At 34.4% G+C, this 20,456-nt stretch overlaps 1 protein-coding gene across 1 annotated transcript in view; it reads right to left on the reverse strand.

Annotated features, from left to right (window-relative positions):
* Positions 1–9,469: 9,469 nt before the first annotated feature.
* The window catches only part of GNAT3 (G protein subunit alpha transducin 3), a 48,183-nt gene continuing 37,196 nt past the window's right edge, over positions 9,470–20,456 (reverse strand). Inside the window, exons 6-8 of the mRNA XM_037836514.1 lie at positions 11,845–11,974; positions 11,517–11,670; positions 9,470–9,689 (exon numbers count right to left, since the gene is read on the reverse strand). Of these exons, the coding sequence (XP_037692442.1) occupies positions 9,499–9,689; positions 11,517–11,670; positions 11,845–11,974 (475 nt within the window). The 3' untranslated portion in view covers positions 9,470–9,498. The remainder of the gene's footprint in view (positions 9,690–11,516; positions 11,671–11,844; positions 11,975–20,456) is intronic.

Consider the following 20,456-nt stretch of genomic DNA (forward strand, 5'->3'; position numbering starts at 1 on the left):
ACAGGAAAATACCAGGGAAGTATGGCATCCTGAAGGCCAAGGAAAAAGAAGTTCTCAAGGAGGATTTAATAAGTAGCCTTTCATTCATTGCTTCATTAATTCACAAATATTTGTTGAGTTCCTATTTTGTGTCAAGGACAATTGTGGAAAACCACACGTGGGATCTGCCTTCAGAGAGCTTATCATGAAGTGGAGAAACGGATATGCATTAAACAATCCCACAAATAAATTTCATTTTAAACTCATTAAATCATGTAGGGTAAAAATTATAAAGAGGTATAAAACTATATAGCAGGTGAACTTCTATTCTGTGAGGTCAAGGAAGCCCTCTCCAAAGAGGTGAACTTTGACCTAAGATTTGAAGAATGAGGAGGAGCCAACAGAGCATGGAGATGAGGGAGAGCAGTCCTGGCAGGAGAACCATCTACTGCAAAGACCTGATGGGAGGCAGGGCCATCTGTCCTGAGCGCTAGGTGTATTTCTGAAACTTTAGTATTGGAATGATCTCAGCTACCAGGAGATTTTTAAAGATAAAACTAAATTGTTACGTTAGCACAACCAATCAGAAAGAGGAGCGAGCTGGATAGACAGATGTACTGGAGGATGGTACATTTTTCTTTTCAGGCTAAGAGGTCACAATTGGGAATGTGGGCTCATTCATTAATTTATTAAATATTTATTAATTCAATTGCATTTGTGAGACATTATGGAGAGTGAGTGCCATTTCACTCTTCTAAAATCACTTTTCTTATCATTTTCTTATTTTGTTATTGAAAGAAAGTTTATATATCATAAAATTCATCCATTTTAAGTGTACAATTCAATGATATTTGGAAACTTTAATGAGTCTTCACATTATTCCTTAATGAAATGTTTATTGCATTAATCAAAGTATTTTCCTTCCCTTGGATGGCAAGGGATGATCACAGGCTGAACAATGAAATGTTGCCCTTGTGAAGCCTTTATTAGGGGCAGTGTTAGATGCATGGTCCTTCCTCCCAGAAATAAATAGCACTTCTAAGCCCTCAACTTAAACCTGAAAAGAAAAGGAAGTTGCAATTTTAAAAATTTGGTCACATTTTAAACTTTAATTAAAAACTATTTACAAGTGGTAAGTGAGACTTCTGGGGAAGATGGCAGACCAGAGAGTGACAGTACTCACTCCTCCTCCAAAAACAGCTAGTAGGCAGGGAGAAACTGTCTGAAACAACTGTTCTGGGGCTCCAAAGGCTAGGCGGTACAGTACAGCATCCAGGAAAGAGCAGGACAAAGAAACTGAGAAACCATGATAAGAAATTGTGAATAACTTGCTCTGCAGCAGCAGCTGGCACTCATCCCCACTCACAAGGTGAGCTGCCTCAAGCCTGGTCCCTGGCTGGCTGCCTCCTCTTTAAGAATGGGGTAAGAGGGAGGGCATGCTAAATACTGGCTACAGCTTTTGGTCAGCAAGTTTAGACCACTGGGTCAGCTACGAACAGCTGTTTTAGCCTGCTCTGGACAGGAACTGCCACTTAAATTGTTTCAACCCTGCTCCTGATAGGGGCCAAGCCAAAGAAGGTTTAAAGACACGCTGCCTACTTAGGGCTGCAGGGAACAATTTGCCAAAGAGCACCATCTGCTAGGAAGGCCAGGAAAGTGCAGCCTTGGGGAGCTAACAAAAAGGCATTCTGGAGTCTTTCCTGACACTCTCCCCAGGGCCCTTTGGAACTGCTCTGCACTCCCTTCATGGGTTCCTGGTGCTGTTTTGGCTGGGAAATACTGATTTGGGAAAGTTCTCTCCAGGATAACCCTCCTCCCAGAATTTTCCCTCCAGGCAAAAGCAGCTAGAGACAACAGAAGGAGAGTTTAAAAACAAACAAACAAAACAAAACTGTAAAAGCAAAGCAAAAAACAGACAGAACTGATCAAGATTCCTGGAGAAGAAACAGAGGAAAGGAAGCTTTCCCCTGGAGGTGAAATAATTTCACAAACAGAGCAATCTTAAAAAATTGTACCACATAACCAGGGCAAGAATCAGATGTAGAAGAGTTGAATAAATCTGATCAACTAAACACAGGCATTTCTAAGGGTCCAGAATAAGTTGAGCCTAGTGTGAAAGAAGAACCTTAACACAAAACCAAACAACAACAAAACCCTAGGTAGGAGAAAGAAACTGACCTTTAGAGTAAACTCATCAAGATAATCAGATGCCTTGACATCAGCAAAAAATTACAAGCCATACTAAGAAACAGGAAGATTTGGCCCAGTCAAAGGAATGAATTAAAACTTCAGAGGAGACACAGAATTTGGAACAACTAATCAAAGATGTTCAAACAAATCTTCTAAATCAATTCAAAGAGATGAAACAAAATATGGCTAAAGAGAAAAAGGATATTAAGAAGACACTGTGTGAGCACAAAGAAGAATTTGAAAATATGAAAGGAACATAACAGAAATGATGGGAATGAAAGACACAATAGAAGAGACTAAAAATATGCTACAGGCATACAGCAGCATACAACTTATGTCAAATGACTGAAGTAAGTGCTGCTTATATAGTAATATTATTGAATGTTAGTGGACTAAACTCCTCAATCAAAAGAAATAGATTGACAGAATGAATTTGAAAAATGACCCATCTTCATGCTATCTAAAGAGACTCAACTTAAACTAAGGACACAAATAGGTTGAGAGTGAAGGGTTGAAAAATGACATTCCACACAAACAGTAACCAAAAAAGAGCTGGGGTAGCTATGCTAATATTGGACAAAACAGACTTTAAATGTAAAACTGTTATAAGAGAAAAAGAAGGACACTATGCATTAATACAAGGGACAATCCACCAAGAAGAAATAACAATCATAAATATTTATGCACCTAACCAGGGTGCCCTGAAATACATGAGACAAACACTAGCAAAACTGAAGGAAGAAATAGATATCTCTACAATAATAGCTGGAGACCTCAGTACATAACTCTCATCAACAGATAGAACATCTGGACAGTGGATCAATAAGGAAACCAAGAACTTGAAGGATATGATAAATGAACTAGGCCTAACAGATATATATATAGAACTTTGTACCCAAAACAGCAGGATATATGCATTCTTCTCAAGCGCTCATGTGCTCCAGGAGAGACCAAGTGTTTGGTCACAAAACAAGTCTCAATACATTTAAGAAGGTTGGAAATATACAAAGCACTCTCCCTGACAATAATGGAATGAAGACGGAAATCAACAACAGTCAAAGGACTGGAAAATTCACTAATATATGAAGGCTAAACAATACACTCTTAAACAGTCAGTGCTGAGAAGGAAATTAATAACCCTAAATGCCTACATTAAAAAAGAAGAAAGAGCTGAAATAAGACCTAATCGTACACCTGGAGGAACTAGAACAAGAACAGCAAACTAATCCCAAAGCAAGCAGAAAGAAAGAAATAATAAAGAAAACTTCTGGTATTGGAGAGGATGTGGAGAAATAGTAACACTCATTCACGGCCGGTGGGAATGTAAAATGGTACAGTCACCGTGGAAAGCAGTTTGGCGGTTCCTCCGGAATCTAAGTATAGAATTGCCATATGATTCAGCAATTCTGCTACTAGTTATATACCCAGAAGAACTGAAAACAGGGACATGTGCAGACATTTGCCCAGCAATGTTGATAGTGTCCTTATTCACAGTTGCCAAAAGATGGAAGAGCCCAACTTTTCATCAACCAATGAATGGATAAACAAAATGTGTTTTATACTTATGATGGGATATTATTCAGCTTTAAGAAGTAATGAAGTCCTGATGCATATGACAACATGGATGAACCTTGAGGACATTATGCTGAGTGAAATAAGCCAGACACAAAAGGACAAATACTGTATGATCTCAAGGATATGTTCTAATTATAATAAACAAACTCATAGAGTTAAAATCCAGAATACATGTTATCAGGAGATACAATGAGGGTAGAGAATGGGGAGCTGATGCTGTATTTGTGCAGAAGTTTAATTAGGTTGATTGTAAATGTTTGGAGATGAATAGAGATGGTAGTAGCACTGAATTATGTGTGTGAATGTGTGGTTGAAAGCGGAAGTTTAGGATGTATATCACCAGAAGGAAAGCTAGAGGACAAAACATGGGACTGTATAACACTGTGAACGCTGTTGTGGATGATGACTGTGGTTAATAGTACAAATATAAGGACGTTCTTTCATGAACTAAAAAATATATACATCACTATAGCAAGATGTTAATAATAGGGTGGTATATGGAAAAAATACACCTAATGCAAACTATGTTCTATAGCTAACAGTAATATTTCAATATTCTTCCATCAATTGTAACAAAGATACCAACCAGTGTTAATTGTCAGTAAGAGAGGGGGTTTTGGGGTGTGGGTTTTTTCTTTTTCGAGTGTTGAAAATGTTCTAAAATTGATTGCAGTGATGAATGCCCAACTCTGTGATTATATTGAGATCCGTTGATTGTACACTTTGGATAGATTGTATGGTGTGTAAATAAATCTCAGTAAAACTGCTTAAAAAAAAGACAGTGGAAAACTGAAAAAATATCAATCAGGTCTGTAGAGTAAAAAAAAATTATTTACATATCATTCCTCTTCTGGTTTTTGTTTTTTTTTAAAAACTCAAGTTTTTAAAGTAAGACCAGCTTGCTTTGATATTTATTTTCAAAAGAAATTGCTGATTCAGAAGCTCAGTCTACATTGTTCTGTGGTGACTGTTTAGTCTATTCTTTTCCTTCCAAGAGTAAGAAAAACTGCCGCCCAGTATAAACAAGTGTTCAATGTCCCACGAGGGGTTTAGTGCTAGCACTGGGATTTAAACTCAAGTCATCTCAAGAACAGATAATGGTTCCCTATGTCATCTGTCCCAGGGGGTGGGGGTGAGTGGTGGTGGTGGTGGATATAGTTCAGGAGAACTTTTTGCCATAGATTCACAATGAAACACCTGATTAATTATTTGCTGTTGGAATTCCAGAGTTTAATGAAGTCTTTAAGAGTAAAAATCTAAAATTTAACTGCCCAAACAATTCTATTACTGTTCTAAAATAAATATCGTTGAGAAAATGACTTTCTATCACATATGTGTGTTTGGTTTTTGTTTGAGACTGATCATTTTAGAAAATATGAATATATTTCACAGAAAATAATTTGCTTGAGCATACCTGATATAAAATTCCTTGTCTGGAAGGTATAATAATTAGTTGGCCATTACCATACCTGTGAAGTAAATTAGGGTCTTTTTATTTCTTTTTTCTTCCATGTGACTCTATTTATTAACCAGTGTAACAAAAGTGGTTTAAAATGAAAATGGTGCTATTACTAATGAAAATGTGTTGGCAGTAGCAATGGTGGTGATTGGAAAATGTCACAGAGCACTTATTTGCATCTTGCTCTGGTGGAGTGGTAGTTGAGGAAAAAGTTGGAATAGACAGAATAATGCCATGGTTAATGTTATAGCAGAATACAATTTTATTTTGATTTACTGAAAACATACAAATTAATAAGCAGCCAATTCATCACTATTCACAAAACTTAGTAGTTGTCAGGCATCAAATGATTTTTCTTCTACTTTTAACTGTAGGCTAATCAAGATTTTAGATGTAATTCAGAATAATGGAAAGGCATAATTTACAAAATTAATGATTTCTTAGATTTTAAACAAGAAATTGAAATGACAAAAATAACAAGAGCATGAGAAGAGACTATAATATAAAAGTATATTTGTATAACCCTTTCTGTACTAACTTGGGACTGTTTCAATAGCTTTGTTACTCACTATTTTGACTAAAATATTGCATAATATAATTATCAGAAGAATATCATATACTACTGAGCTAGAAGCACAAAATGAACTATGATTCTTAATAGGATTCGATTATCTGTTTCATTGAAGTTATTGGTAATGCAAATGTATTATGCTTGCAACATATGTATAGAATAACCCATGATGTAAGTGTGCCCCCATGTGGCTATAGAATATTTTGTACTTGCCATAAAAGGCAAAAATGGAAAGAGGGTCTTAACTGATTATATTATCAAGTAAATACCTAACTCCATCCAAAGCAAAGGACTGTCTCCTGTTTTTAAAGTTAGTCTAGTTTAGAAGATTCACAGGTTCTCCCACAGTTCTTGCAATTATTTTATTTTTAGTAGTCATACATTTTAATCATTTTCCCCACCTCTGATGTTAAAGGAGTATAGCATATCAAAAACTCATGTATCAACAAAAAGTTTATTTTTCCACATGAACAGATTTTTTTGATCAAGTCAAACCTGAGTGATTCTCTGTAAGAATTTAAATATACATTTTGTGATTAAATAGTTTGATGGATCAAGTAAGAAGACTCATACTAGGACAGGGACAGACCCTGAAAGAAATACTTGGCCATTATGTCATATACACGAGGACTATTATTTGTTCATGATACGTTTTAGTTAATAGGGTATTAGGTATCTACAATGCAGGTTGTAGATTCTACAGAATTTGAAATCTCTTTCCTTTAGTGCTTCCTTTTAGAGTTGATGATGTTTGTAATATTCTGATTTGAAGTTATTACCTCATTTGTACCTTTTTTTTTTTTTTTTTTTCATTTAACTCTATAGTCACTGGTCCCAAGGAGGTAAAGACTTTATTTATTGACCAATTCATGCTTTTGGGAAAATTTTGCAAGGACTGATTGTTAATGACCCTTTTAGATATAAACCCACCCCCGATGTCAGATGTAGGGCAGTATGTCTGCAATTTGACAAACCCTAGAATGAAAGAATTAGTAGTGTTAAAAAATCTATGGCAAGCAAGATTTGGAAATATTCTGAGTCAGGAAGATAAACCTCAAGAAGAAAATATCAATGTAATCATGTTTAAGTATTGGGTGACGAAGACTAAGACTGCTTCTTGGTGACACCATGAAAGGAAGAGCACTGACTGTGCAGTTAGAAGGCCAAATTTCCAATTTGAAACAGTTTTCAATTCTAATTGGCTTCAACACTGCTGGTCTCAGTGGGGATTTCTTCAGGCTAAAGCAGACCTCCCCATATTTTCCATTTTTCTACTTTCCTTAGTTCACCCAAAATGGTGTGCTTCCCCTTCTACTTTTTATAGTGAAGACTAAAAAGAATAAATAAAAGCAAAAATAAACTCAATTTTGAAGCTTGCAATCATTAAAGAAATAATGCAAATATCTATTCGATTTTTTTCTCTACTAAAAATCTCTCTCTTTAATTAAAATCTATTGTTGAACACATAAATGAATTTTTATTATGAAGAAAACTTTTTAAAATTTCTATTATAAGATTGGAAGGAATTTAAGGGTTTTAAAAAAAATAATCCAAACTGACCTTTATTTTTAGGTTGGTCATTAACCTATTTTTAAAAGTTCTCAGAGAACAATATTTTGTAAATAACCATTGACAATTTCCAGTCTTTGCATAGGTCTGAATAAGTTACACATTTTTTAAAAGACAACTTGAACTGTTTCTGACCCTACCTTTTCCACTTTCTTTATCTAAAAGATTAACTCTAAAGTTAAGTTAGAGTCAAAATGCAAATAATAATAGAAATATTACAAAAGATATCTTTTTCCTTTCTGTAAAATTCTCCTCCCATTTGTGGAGCAAAACAAGTTAAATAGAGGTAGGGAAAAAAAGAGACAAACTAATGAGTAAAATTATAGTGTTTGTAACCTTAATTAAAAATTTTAGAGCATTGAATATCTTCTGTCAAAATGTTGGTTTGTTCTCATATAAATATTGATTGTCACCCAGAAAACTTTATCAGATGACTGAACTAAATGATTTCTCATGCTTTCCTGTTTTGAGTATCTTAGATTTCTTAATAATTTCTATTCTGAAAAGGAATTTAAAAAATCAATTTTACTTAACGTAACATTTTTTATTTGAATGTATTTGTTGATAACTCCTTTATGTTTTTAAAAGTAAAGCACAGTCACTCTAGTCAAGGTTACTTATCGAGTTGTGAGGATCATTCTCATGTGTTTAGAATGGAAATGCATTATATAACAATGAAGTAGCATTACTGAAAGATAGTTATCTAAATCCGCCTGAACTACAGATCAGCAAATTGCTTAATTTATGTTCCGTTCATGTCACTTAGCTTGTAAACACATAATTAATTCCCTTTTCAGAATAGTTATAACTCTCATGTACTGAGCTAATATTCTGACCTGTATACCACCTTCTACAAGTGTACAGGATTGATGGTGATGATATTGAGACATGCTTTAAAAGTATATTCTGCAAATGTTTTCACTCTTTAAGAAAAAGAAAGAAAATCACCTTTTCTGTTTATAGATAATATGATTTGGTCTGTAAGGCACCGAATGAACTTTTAAAAAGGAGACTTTGAGCATTAGCATATAGTAGAATATTTAGAAGGAACCACTCAGTACTAACAGAGAAGCTCAATGTTTATCTTCTAAAAATCTCCTGTCTGCTACCTCCTACCTACTTCTTATTCACAAATCACAAAACGTGCTGGTGCTAAAACATCAAATTATTTCTCTCCCTTACAGTCTAGAATTTTTGTCCCAAAACTAGTAGATCATGCTACTATCAATTGTATAATTGTATTAATGTTGCATGACACTCAGGGAGAAAACGTGGGGAATGGATTCTCCACTGAAGAGCCTTACACTGTGACTGGACTGTGCACAATACATGGGCAGGTAGTGGGGATCGGAGATTATTTTCTCCAGGGTTGGGTAGTCCAGTTACCTATAGGTGGTGCAGTGACTGAGATATAAGTATGCATAATTGCTGAGAAACTCACCCATTGAAGAAGTTATGAAATTCCCTAAAGTTCCTAGACCTTAACAAATCCCCAATCAGGGAAAATTGAATATTCCCCTCCTCAACCAGGATGGTACAAAAAGACATTATTGAAATCCTCAACTCTAAGGGTATATTAAACATTATTTTTAATGTAAAAATGTAGCAGATAAAATTGCATGTATTTCTTTTGCATATGTAATTTCCTATCAACAAGAATATATATAGTGAACATTTCATTTGCAGCTGGCTAAATAGGTAAGTGACCAAAAAAAAAGTACCATTTTTAAAATAATCTGTACAGTAAAGGCATGATTACATGCAAAAAATGAATGCTTCTCAAAATCTGGCCAATGAAAATAATATGAATATCCTGCATTTTTATCATTCCATGAAAAAAAAATAGGTTACAATGCAGAAATTGACTTCCAAGCAAATTCAGTGCCAAATTATGTATTGTTTCAGAGTTTCTGAAATATATCAATTTTTTGACCTGAGGACATCAAAGATATCCCATCCTGAGTGTCTCAGAGAAATTAAAACTTATCCAGGTACAGAAGATGCATTAAAATCTTTATATGAAAACTCTCTGCTTTATAATGCTAGTTATATTTCCATATCAGTTAATATCTGTTCAAACTAAATACATCACATAGCTCCTTTTCTTTTGTATCTTGAAAAGTGTGCATGAGTACAAGTTCAAGAGAAGGATTGATTAGAAAAGCCCACAGTCTTTCAGATTTTCTTTGATTATTATATCTGTAACTGCATCAAACACAAACTTGACATTCTGGGTATCTGTAGCACAGGTCATATGGGAATAAATTTCCTTATCTTCTTTCTTTAAATTCAGGTCTAGAAACTGGTTCTTGATGTAGTTCCCTGCGTCTTCAAATGTATTTGGCCCTTGTTAAACAAAAAAATTTTAAGAGGTAAACATTAATTGTAACTCACAAAGACTAGAATTATAAATAATCCTGGTTTTACAATTTAGACTCTTTAAGTTGTGTGCTGTTGTTTGATGTACTAATACTATTATAGAGATTTATGTATGTGGCATCTGCTTTGTGCTGGAAACTATGCTTACCCCACTGCATGGACTTCCGATGGCTAAGATGTAACCTCTGCCTCAAAAAACTCACAATACAGTTGAGATACTAACATGTTTATCAACAGAGTGAGTACCACAAGCTTATATATTTGCTAAATGTTGTCAGGGTTTGTGTGTGTGTGTGTGTATGCATGTGTTAATATTAATTAAAAGAGGAAGAAAATGGCCATTATATATGAATAGACTTCAGGAGGAGATGATATGTGAGATGGATCTCCAGAGAGAGCTAGAAAAGAGAAGAAAATAGTATGAGTGAAAGCAAAAAAGTAGGGGTGAGAGCAGCCTGTACCACTAGATTTGAGGGTGGAGTAAGGAGGTGGATGTGAGCTTTGAAAGAACTAGCAAGACAGAAATGAAAGATTTTTATAGGAATGTAGGAGTTCAAGTAGAATAGATGGTATGGTATGGATCATGGGCTGTGATGCCAACTAAAGAAAGGAGCTGAGACAAGACACAGAGGGCTGTAGAGAGCTATTCCTGACTGAAGTTTTAGCAAAGCAGTAACATGATGAAGGCTGTGCTTGAGAAAGTTTTGTCTAGTGGCAGGACACACAATGAATCAACTGGGAAGGGGCAGAAATAAAGTAGGTAGGCCAACAAACTCCATACAGCTAAAGATGAACTGATGATTGGTTTTAAACAGAATATACTTAGTAGGGACTTGAAACAGGTTGGAGAAATAGTATAAAGATTTTCCAAGGAGATAAGATTTCATTCCCTACTTTGTTGTAACCCGGAACAAAATTCCACAAGAGACGATCTTTAAAACCGCATAGCCCTCCATTATAAGTCAGTATTTAATTTGGAATATTAAATATAGAATTATGCTTATATTTAATCACATGTTAAATAAGCATGTGAGCATGTAATAAATCATATTTATAATTAAAGAAAGATGTATAAACACTAATTAGAGACTAACTAGCATAAAAACCTATTCTGAGAGAATGCCAGTCTCCTAGTGACATCTGGGCTATCCCACATACTGGGATTGTATTTCTTTTTGAACAGTAAATATTTCATCTTATGTAATTTCATTAACAATGCAGCATCCAAGTAATTGCACAAGAACATGTTCCTGAAGGGAAAACAATCCTTCTATATAACTTGATATTTATAGTCACTGAATAATAGGATCAGCACTAACATTCTGGGACCTAGGGAAACCAGAAGAAGAGAAGATGCCAGTATTCTCAAGACTCATTCATGCTCTCCCTCTGTAGCACTAATTTAGACTTTGAAGAAGCACTAAGAGAGAATTCATCTTTATGAGATTTAATTAGGAAATACACTAAAAATGCCAATTTGGAAGAAAATTTGCATTCCTCACAATGTTGAAGGTAATACAGTTTGCAGTGTCATTTGAAACACTATATAGAAGAGCAGCCCTAGTCTATCGATCTTCCTCCTGTTTATTTAATAGAACTTCGCTTTATAATGTAAAGACTGTAAAGAGGGCTCCTGGTTATTTGTGAGATTCTTTTCCAGTGTGAATTGTACACATTACTCAAAAAATTACCATAAGCCTCCTCCTTGTAAATATTAAATGTCAAATTCCATGCAGGAAGATATATGTCTATAAAAGAATTTATAACTATGGATCATATGTAAAAGAATCTTACCAGTGTACTCTGGAAAGCAGATACTAAGATGCACTTTGGTTACTTTTTCTTGAAAGAGATCTTTTTTATTTAGAAACAGGACAATGGAGGTGGTTGCAAAATACTTGTGATTACAGATACTGTTGAACAGGTGAAGACTTTCATGCATTCTGTTCTGTTAGGCAAAGAAGATGAGAATATGTAGGATTATTATTTGTAAAATACTAGCATTGGGCATCATAAACAAGGATTTAGAATAACAGACATCTTTGGAAGGCCTGCGTTGAATTGAGAAATGTGGTAATATTATTGGAAAGCACAAACATTTGGTTTTTCCTTTTAGACTTACCACTTCTTCATCTTCCACTAGGACCATGTCATAGGCACTGAGTGAGGCACAAAATATAATGCATGTAACTCCTTCAAAGCAGTGAATCCATTTCTTTCTCTCTGATCGCTGTCCACCTACATCAAACATCCTTTAATAGAAAAGCAACAAAAGAATAATGCATCTTACAAATATTCTAAAATATTTGCATTAAGATTAACCTTTACAGTTATAAATGGATGCCCCCATATCATATCTTGATTTTTATTGATTATAAAATAAATCTTATTTTGCTATCATGCAACTTAAAGGCTATAGAAAAAAAGAAGGCCTTTTTTTTTTTTTTTGTATTTTCTCTATAAAGATAAGAGTAAAATAATTCACACACTGACTTTGAACAGCTGGGGAATTTAATAGCAGTTTAGAGCTTTAGTCAAAATGTATTAGCTTTGGAAGATTGGAAACTTTGGAAGCTACTATATAGTTCTGATACTATAACTCTTGCCTGTTCTCTTAGTTCTCCCTGTGTTCATTCATTCAGGTAATTTCTGTTCACATACTTGACACTATGCTACGCCCACTGACACCCAGATGAAAAAGATACAGTCACTGAATTGAAGGAGCTTGCTGCTTGGTAGAGAGAAAAACACATAATTTATTAAAATATTGTGTAATAAATATTCTAACATACAAAGTAAAATGTGAGCACAGAGGAGGATTTGATTAAGTTCACCTGAGGCATAATGAAAGTTTCTCAGAGGAGGTGTTTGAAAACTTGAACCTCGCTCTGTTTTTGTATTTTGATAAAAGACATCATGTACACAGCAACTAAAAAAAAAAACAACAAAAAACTAGAATGTATTCTTAATACGCTTCTGTTTTTTATCCCTCATACATTAAAAATTAAAAATGCAGTTTCTAATTCATCTATTTCTTTTCAATACCTCTCCTCTGTCCAAGCCACCAGCATTTCCCACCAGGGCCACTGTAAAAATGCCCTAACCGGTCTGCATGTTTCTACTCCTAGAGCCCTAAAATGGATTCTCACAGCCCACAGAACATTGTTTTAAAGTAAATCTTATTACACCACTTTCTTGCTTACGACCTTTCAATGGCATCTCTTTTCCTTAGAATAAAACTCAACTCTTTGTGATGACCCAGAAGGCTAGAGCAGTCACGGTTCCTGCCTGGCTCTCCCAGCTTATTCCACACCACTCTCCCTCTTTTGAATACAGTGCAATCACAGGCTGTTCTTCCAGTTCCTTAATATAAACCAAACTTTGGCTGTCCCCGGATTTTTGAAAATGTGGCCTCGTTTTCCTTGGGACACGAATTCCTTTCTTCCACACCACTGCCTCTTTTTCAGCTTTCAGGTGTTAGCTTCAATGTCTCCTTCACAAGGACTCCTTGAGTCTCCATGTTAATTGCATCCTCTCCATCCATCATTTACTTTCTATTGTGTCACTTTATTTCCTTCATAGTAATTGTCACAATCAAGAATTTACATGCTTGTTTACTTTTTTACATGTTTAATATCCATCAACTCCCTAATAGACGAGCAGCCTCAGGAGAATGGGAATGTAGGACTGCTATATTCCCAGTCCTGGCTGGCACTGTGCTTGACACATAATAGGCATGCAATAAATATTTGTTACATAAATAAATAAATTTCATGTTAATGGGATAGAGGAGAGATTTTTAGGTAGAATGAAGAGCATGTGCAAGTCATGAAGGCATAAGAGCACATGGCATGTTTGAGATAAGCAAGTAATTTATATTTGGGGGAATATAAAGTTTAAGGTAAAAAATTGAGCTATAAGGCCTGATAATTATTCATTTAATAATTCAACATTCAGGCAACAAGCATTTAATGAGCACATATTAAATGCAAGGCAATTGAGATTTACCCTCAAGAAGCTCAGAATCTGGTGGGAGTGGTAGTGGTTGTGGTGTGTGTGTGTGTGTGTGTGTGTGTGTGTGTGTGTGAATAGACATAGGGGATTCCAACAGGATATGGAGTGTGGGGGTGAGTTGCAGTTTGAAGTGGAACGGTCAGAAAGTACAGATGGAGACAGTTGTATTGAGGAGATGAGGGATTGGATTGAGCCAAATGGCTCTCCGGGAAAGACTGTTCCAGGCAGCAGAAACAAAGGAGACACCGAGAGCAAAGGACTTGAGGAGGCAGGAAAATTAATTTACTGAGTCTTTCATGTTACATGAGAAATTTAGGTTTTATATGGCAGTCACTGTGGGACTAAGGAAAATGTTTAAGGAATTGGGTAATTTTTTTGTTTGTTTGTTGTTCTTATGTTAGGTCACCTTGATCTGATTCTAGAAAATAGAATTGATAACGAAGGGACTAGAGGCAAAGAAAGAAATTACTGGACCACTGTAGTAATTTAATCTCCAAATAATAAGCACCCAAAAGCTTCCAAGCTGTACCGAAATTTCAAGAGTAATAACTGTACTTTGGGTAACAAATGCCCAAGAGCTGACTTTTTGAAGATAATTGAAAGTACAATACATTGTATTTCTCTAGTACTTCACATTTCACATAGGAACCAAGTAAAGAAAGATATATAGAATTCTTCAAATATATATGTGCACCAATGCGTAATCATTTCATTTAGTAGTGGATTGAAAGAGAATGTACTCACGATATTGAATGTGATGGTTAAGAGTTCAATAGTTAGGTGGTTTGAAAATTCAAGTTCAGTGTCAATGAAAAAAAGTTTAAGCATTGCTTATGAATTTTGCTAATTACCAAAACCTTCTGCATACACATTTTTGCAAAATAGATGGAGAAAGGAGACAGGTTTACTTTAAATTATATTATGCAAAAATTAGCTGATAAATTTAATTTTTAAAAATCAGTCAGTTCTTACGGAAGAAATGATAAACATGCATTTAGACATTTCAGTCTTTAGTCAAATGTTTTGTTAATCAACAAAAACAACTTTAGTTTTTTACAGACTTTGAAAATTAAAGGTTTATCTAGTCCTTTATTGAAATTGTCTAATCTATAGAATATAGGAGTTCAGATCATGACTTTAACTTTCTCCATAAATTCACATATTGCCAATTGCAATGGCTAAAGCTTAATTTAATGCACGAAATAGTTTGCTATTTGCCAGGCACGTAAGCACTTTGCAAAAATTAATTCATTTAAACCTCACCATACACTTCTGAGATGGGTACAATTATTAGCCCTGTTTTTCAGATGAGACCTTAAGCAGTTTGCCCAAGGGTTATTAATTCAACTAATATTTTTGAGTGGCTGCTGTGTGTGTATGATAGATACACTGTGAACACGGTTAACCAGCTATGTATAAATCTATCTTAGATTTCCACAACCTGTACCTGGTGCCCACAGTTTGCTCTCAAACCCTTACCTGGTAGATTGGAAGTGTCTTTACTGTGTAGCCTATTCTTCCCCAGGCCAGATAGTATTTCCACATGTCAGACACATGCCTGGGACAAAATGTAAAATTCTCTTCTTCTCAGGTCTTTTTTTTCCTCCCATTTTTAAATGAAGAAAGTACAGACCTACTGCATTAGAGGTTTCATACATATTCTCCATTTAACCATATAGTAATGTATTCTGGGTCATTGCTGGCAAACAGATGTGACGTAGATTTTAATGAATTGAGGGTGAAGTAGGCACTTCCAGGAGTAAACTCCTGGTGGGTTTTTCAAAACTAAAACTACCCCACGAATCACCACCCACTAAATTTTGAACATGTGAAAACCTCCATTGTTTTTGCCTACTCTTTTGCTCTAATCTCCTCATCGGTGTTTGCTTCCATACTGGCCATCTTACGGTGAAAAGCTAACTAATCACGGAACCGGGACAAAGGTAATTAGATGAATGGAATGTTTTTGCTGAGACCCCAATGTTTAATTTCCACAGTAGGAACGGTAGTGCTGAATGAACCAAATTACTGAGCACCTTAGCTAAGTTTTCTCCATGAAACAGGTCCTCGGTTGATAATGTTAGCATTTGCTTTTGAGTTTCCTTTTCTCTGCTTTTATGCCCAACCATTCCATCTCCCTCATTTCTGATTGATACTTTCTTCTTTTAATTATGTTAATGTTTTCAATAAGATTATATACAAATCTTGAAAGTCTGAGAAAATTCCTCTTTCCTTAAGCTGACTGTATAACTACCCAGATGGTGACCAAAATTTTTACCTCAGAGGTGATAATCTTTTTTTCTTTCATATTAGTAGTTTTTTTTTGAGGGGTGGGGGATGCATTTCTTGTAATTAAAACAGTCATAAGAATTTTCACAAGATGGGCATTCCCAACTTATGCAATCTGTTGGGGATGTAAACTCCCCAGGAGGAAGAAAAAGGAACTTCATTTATTTCCCATCTATTTCTTTTCTGCAACATATGTTCTCAAAAGGCTTTCTGAAGAATTGAAACATTGGAAGAATCTCTGAGATGAAAATCAGAGTGAAAGCAAGCCCAGCAATCTCAATGGCCATAGTTCCTGACTATCGCTGATGAAGCACCTTCTTTGTAGTCTGTAAGAGGTAGCTGTTCTCCAATTCATGTAAATACATAGCCAAGTGTGATAAATAACAATAACAGGAATAACATCTTACACTTTTGCAAAAATTATATTTAATTGTATGCTTCAGCTGACAAATAAATTCATCTCTGTGGTTATATTTGTTGCTTCTAATAATTCTTTGTGTTAGAAGAGAGCATAGTATTATACTCATTTTACAAGTGAAAGAACTGAGCTTTTCAGAGGTTAAGTGACTTGTTCTCAAACTAACAATTAGTAAGGGGTAGAACTTTTGTAATATGACCCTTGGCCCAATGTTCTTTCAATATATCTTAATGCAGCCTCCTTTGAACAGATCTTAATAAGCTTAGATTTGTCCTAAGGAAGGGAGGGCAAAGATTGTTGTATCTTAGGGTTTTATTCATATAGATAAAGTGGCTTCTGAAAGTCTAGAGTGAATGCAAATAATCTTCCATTTTATGACTCAGTTGATAAGTAATGTTTTGTTTTGTTTCTGTGAAGCTTGACATAGGAGACACGGGTCCAGGGTACATTGAATATTTTTCTAATACCATCTGCTGTTATTGAACTGAAATGCTCATTAGCAAATAGGACCAAGGGCTGGAGTTTTGCTTTTATTCTCCTAGATTCTACTGGATATTATGTTAGCTCTAAGAAAAGTTACATTTTGTTTGGCTGTTACTATAGTAACTTATTTCCCATACATCTCTTTTTATTTTTAGCTCTTCCTCTAAATTTTAATCAGGGGCTCATTTTACAAATGGGTAAAGCATTACAGCCTATTAAAGCAATCTGGAGATTTGCCAAGTGGGATAATTACTGAAGTATTCTTCCTTGTATATATTATAAATCTTCAACTTGACCATTCTAAAAAAGACAAAATTAGAAATCGGAGAAAAAACATGTATACTTGCTTATTGGACATTTGGATTGAACAACCCTAAATGGACAGTCAATGAAGTCAGTGGACATGTTAAGCAATGTGCAGAACAGTAATTAGAGCCTTGCAGACTAACTAGAGCCTTAATGATGTTGAATGGTAGGTACTTGCTGTCCTCGTTTTGGGTGGAATTTTTTTTTTTTTTTGTAATTATTTCTTCATTAATCCTGATATTTAAGTTAGAATTCTTAAATTAAAAAATTTAAATGCCTGAAATTTATGATGTAGCTAGAAATTAACCAGGCCAGGCTTTTTGTGACAGGTGAACATTGATTATCTGCTCAATAGCCCATGTCATTAATGTATGACAAGCCATCAGAGTTTTATGACTTTAAATTGAACAGTTGACTAACCTGTTGAGTTTTATAGTTCTATTCTAAATAGTTGATGAAGCTGTTGAGTTTTATGAGTTTATGTTAGACAGTTGGCTAAATATTTGTCCATATAAGATTATTCAGACTTCATATCAGAACAGATTATCATGAAATAATCTGCCCTTTATAATGCTTGCAGAATCATTACATAACCTGGAATAGCTAAAAATCAATCTTCTGCAACTAAACTATTTGTTAGAGATCTTTGCTCATCCTCTAAGCATATGGTTATCTTAGAAAAATCACAATTGCTGACATTTTCTGCTATATATTTGATCATATGAAATAAGATTTAATCTGAGTATTTATTTTTAAACTATTCCATTGAGTGGGAATTATTCAAGATATTGGCTGTATCAGAATTGGTGTGACTTCTTATGTTGGTCACATATGAGGGGGCCAACAGGTAGATCTATGGCATCCCATCCATGTCCTTTAGCAAAATGGGCTAACCAAATTTGCCTTGTGCCTAGTTTTTAAAATAGAGAAGGGTAGATTCTTGCAGACACAAATGATATGCCCAGAGACCTTTCCAAATCTCAGTTGCTCTGTGACTAAAAAACAGAATTGAAAGAACTTATAGCCGTAAGGAAGCCATGGGCCTCAAATCCTCTTAATTGCTAATATCGATATATACTTTTAGCTAAATGGGTATTTGTATAAACCTGTAACTTTATGTGCTACCTAGATAATACTCTAATTATATAATAATAATCTGAAGTCATTAAAATAAATTCTGTAGTCATTAGACACTATATTATATAAATTATTTGGCAATATTTACTATGAACATACCTGAAATATATGGTATGCATGAGTTATTGCTCTATCAGTGTTAACTGAGAATAGCAAAGTAAAGTAGAGAAAACAGCTTCTATGGGTGGACAAACAGACTCACTCCTAAACCAAGTGGACTCAGACTCCTCACAAATTAGCACAGTAACCATGATTCAAATTCATATTTCAGGAAAATTATAATTTCTTACATGTTATGGACCCATCAAACATTGTTGCAACATTTATGTTAAATCTACAAAATCTAAAGCTCTATGTTACAACAGTTGCTGACTTTTTTCCTTGGCTTCCAATTTTAAGTCCTTTCAATTCTATAGTCACAGAAGAATGAGAGAGAAAGTTACTTCTCTATAATTAACTTTGAAAAATCCTTGTAAATTTATTTCTGAATTATTTGTTTTGAGGAATTACTTTATAACAATATAAAAGCTCACATATTCATTGCATGTTTAATTTACCTAATATTTAAATATCCCTAAAGATGATTTATTTTATCAGTTTGACAGTTGGTGTTCTGGTTTATTAAGATATCTAAGGTAATTTCCATTAAACTAGATGATACATGAAGATAATATAGTACATTGGAAGAGATAATTTTTCTTTTTGGTGTTTCTATTTAAAATTCTAGAGTTCTCTAATTGAATATGTGAATTACATCTTTAGTAATGAATAGACATAGGATGATTTATACTATGTGAATACAAGTCAATGCTAATGTAATATATTTTATTACCTGGGCCCTTGCTGAAATGAAGTTGGAAGATGCATTATATTTATACTTCCTATTTTGAAATATGACCAAATTTTGAACTACAAAATTCTGTGCAGTTTTGCATAATATCATTCAACACTTCAAAAAAATAAAATGATTTATCAATGAGAATTTTTAGGGTATTAATACATCTGAATTGTTGTGATTAAACTTAAAACGTATTCAAATAATTTTAAATAGTTCCTTAAGGAAAAGGTATAATTGTGTTTTTCATATTTTATAACAAAAATTACATATTTTCTAAATTCCATTATTTAAATGGAAACTTGTTTTTAGAAAAACCCCCTCATTTCAGTGAGTAGCTATCATATCCTCCCTTTTCTTCCCCATAGAAAACACCTTTAATAACATACCCTCTTGAGCCAGAGGGAAAGCAAAACCTCTTAAGAAACCAAAAGAATTCAAAACCTGTTCAGTGAATGGCAAAGAGTTAGTAGTATGGTATAGCGAATGTTATAGCCAAATAAGTCCTAACTGGGTCCCACAATACAACTCAAAAACTCCTTATATTTTAAAATTGGTACTGTAATAGAAAATTAGTAAGACCTTTTTCATTCCTTCATAAGGGCGGCAATATGTGAAAATTGAATAGGAGATCACCTATCTAGATGACTAATGACAGTGCTTCACAAAATTAACCACAGAACTACAAAAAAGTACTGAGGAAATGATCATACACCAACAGGGGTTTGGAGGGCTCACCTGAAGAGGCCTATTATGAGGCAAATATATTTAAAGCAATGTGTTTATTTAAAAATACAAATTCCAAATTCTATTTAGAATATATAATTAAGTTTTAATTTTTTATGAATATTTATATTACCTGGTATATAGCAAAACAAATGGAGGAAAACAAATGTTTCAGAAAATGAATATTAATTTGTGAAGTTTTCTATATCCATTGGCAATCATCATGTACCCTTATTTTGGAAATATAGCTTGTGAAATACCTCAGGGCCCTGCCAACATCAAAGCTATCTATCTCTCCAACAGGCAGTTATTTCCCCCCCCCCTCCTGCCCTCTCTTAAGGGAATTAAAATGGCCAACAACAAGGAAAAAGCACTTACTTTACAGAAAAAAAAAAAAATGGTTTCCACCCCAATTTATCTATTAACCCATCAACTATTTGCAGTGTAAGAATCACAGTGTTTGAAATCAGAAAGGGGTACATTCTAATCATATTTCTAGCACTTTTATGCATACATAAAAAAAAAA

Source organism: Choloepus didactylus, chromosome 5, assembly GCF_015220235.1.
Source record: "Choloepus didactylus isolate mChoDid1 chromosome 5, mChoDid1.pri, whole genome shotgun sequence".
Classification (NCBI taxonomy): Eukaryota; Metazoa; Chordata; class Mammalia; order Pilosa; family Megalonychidae; genus Choloepus; species Choloepus didactylus.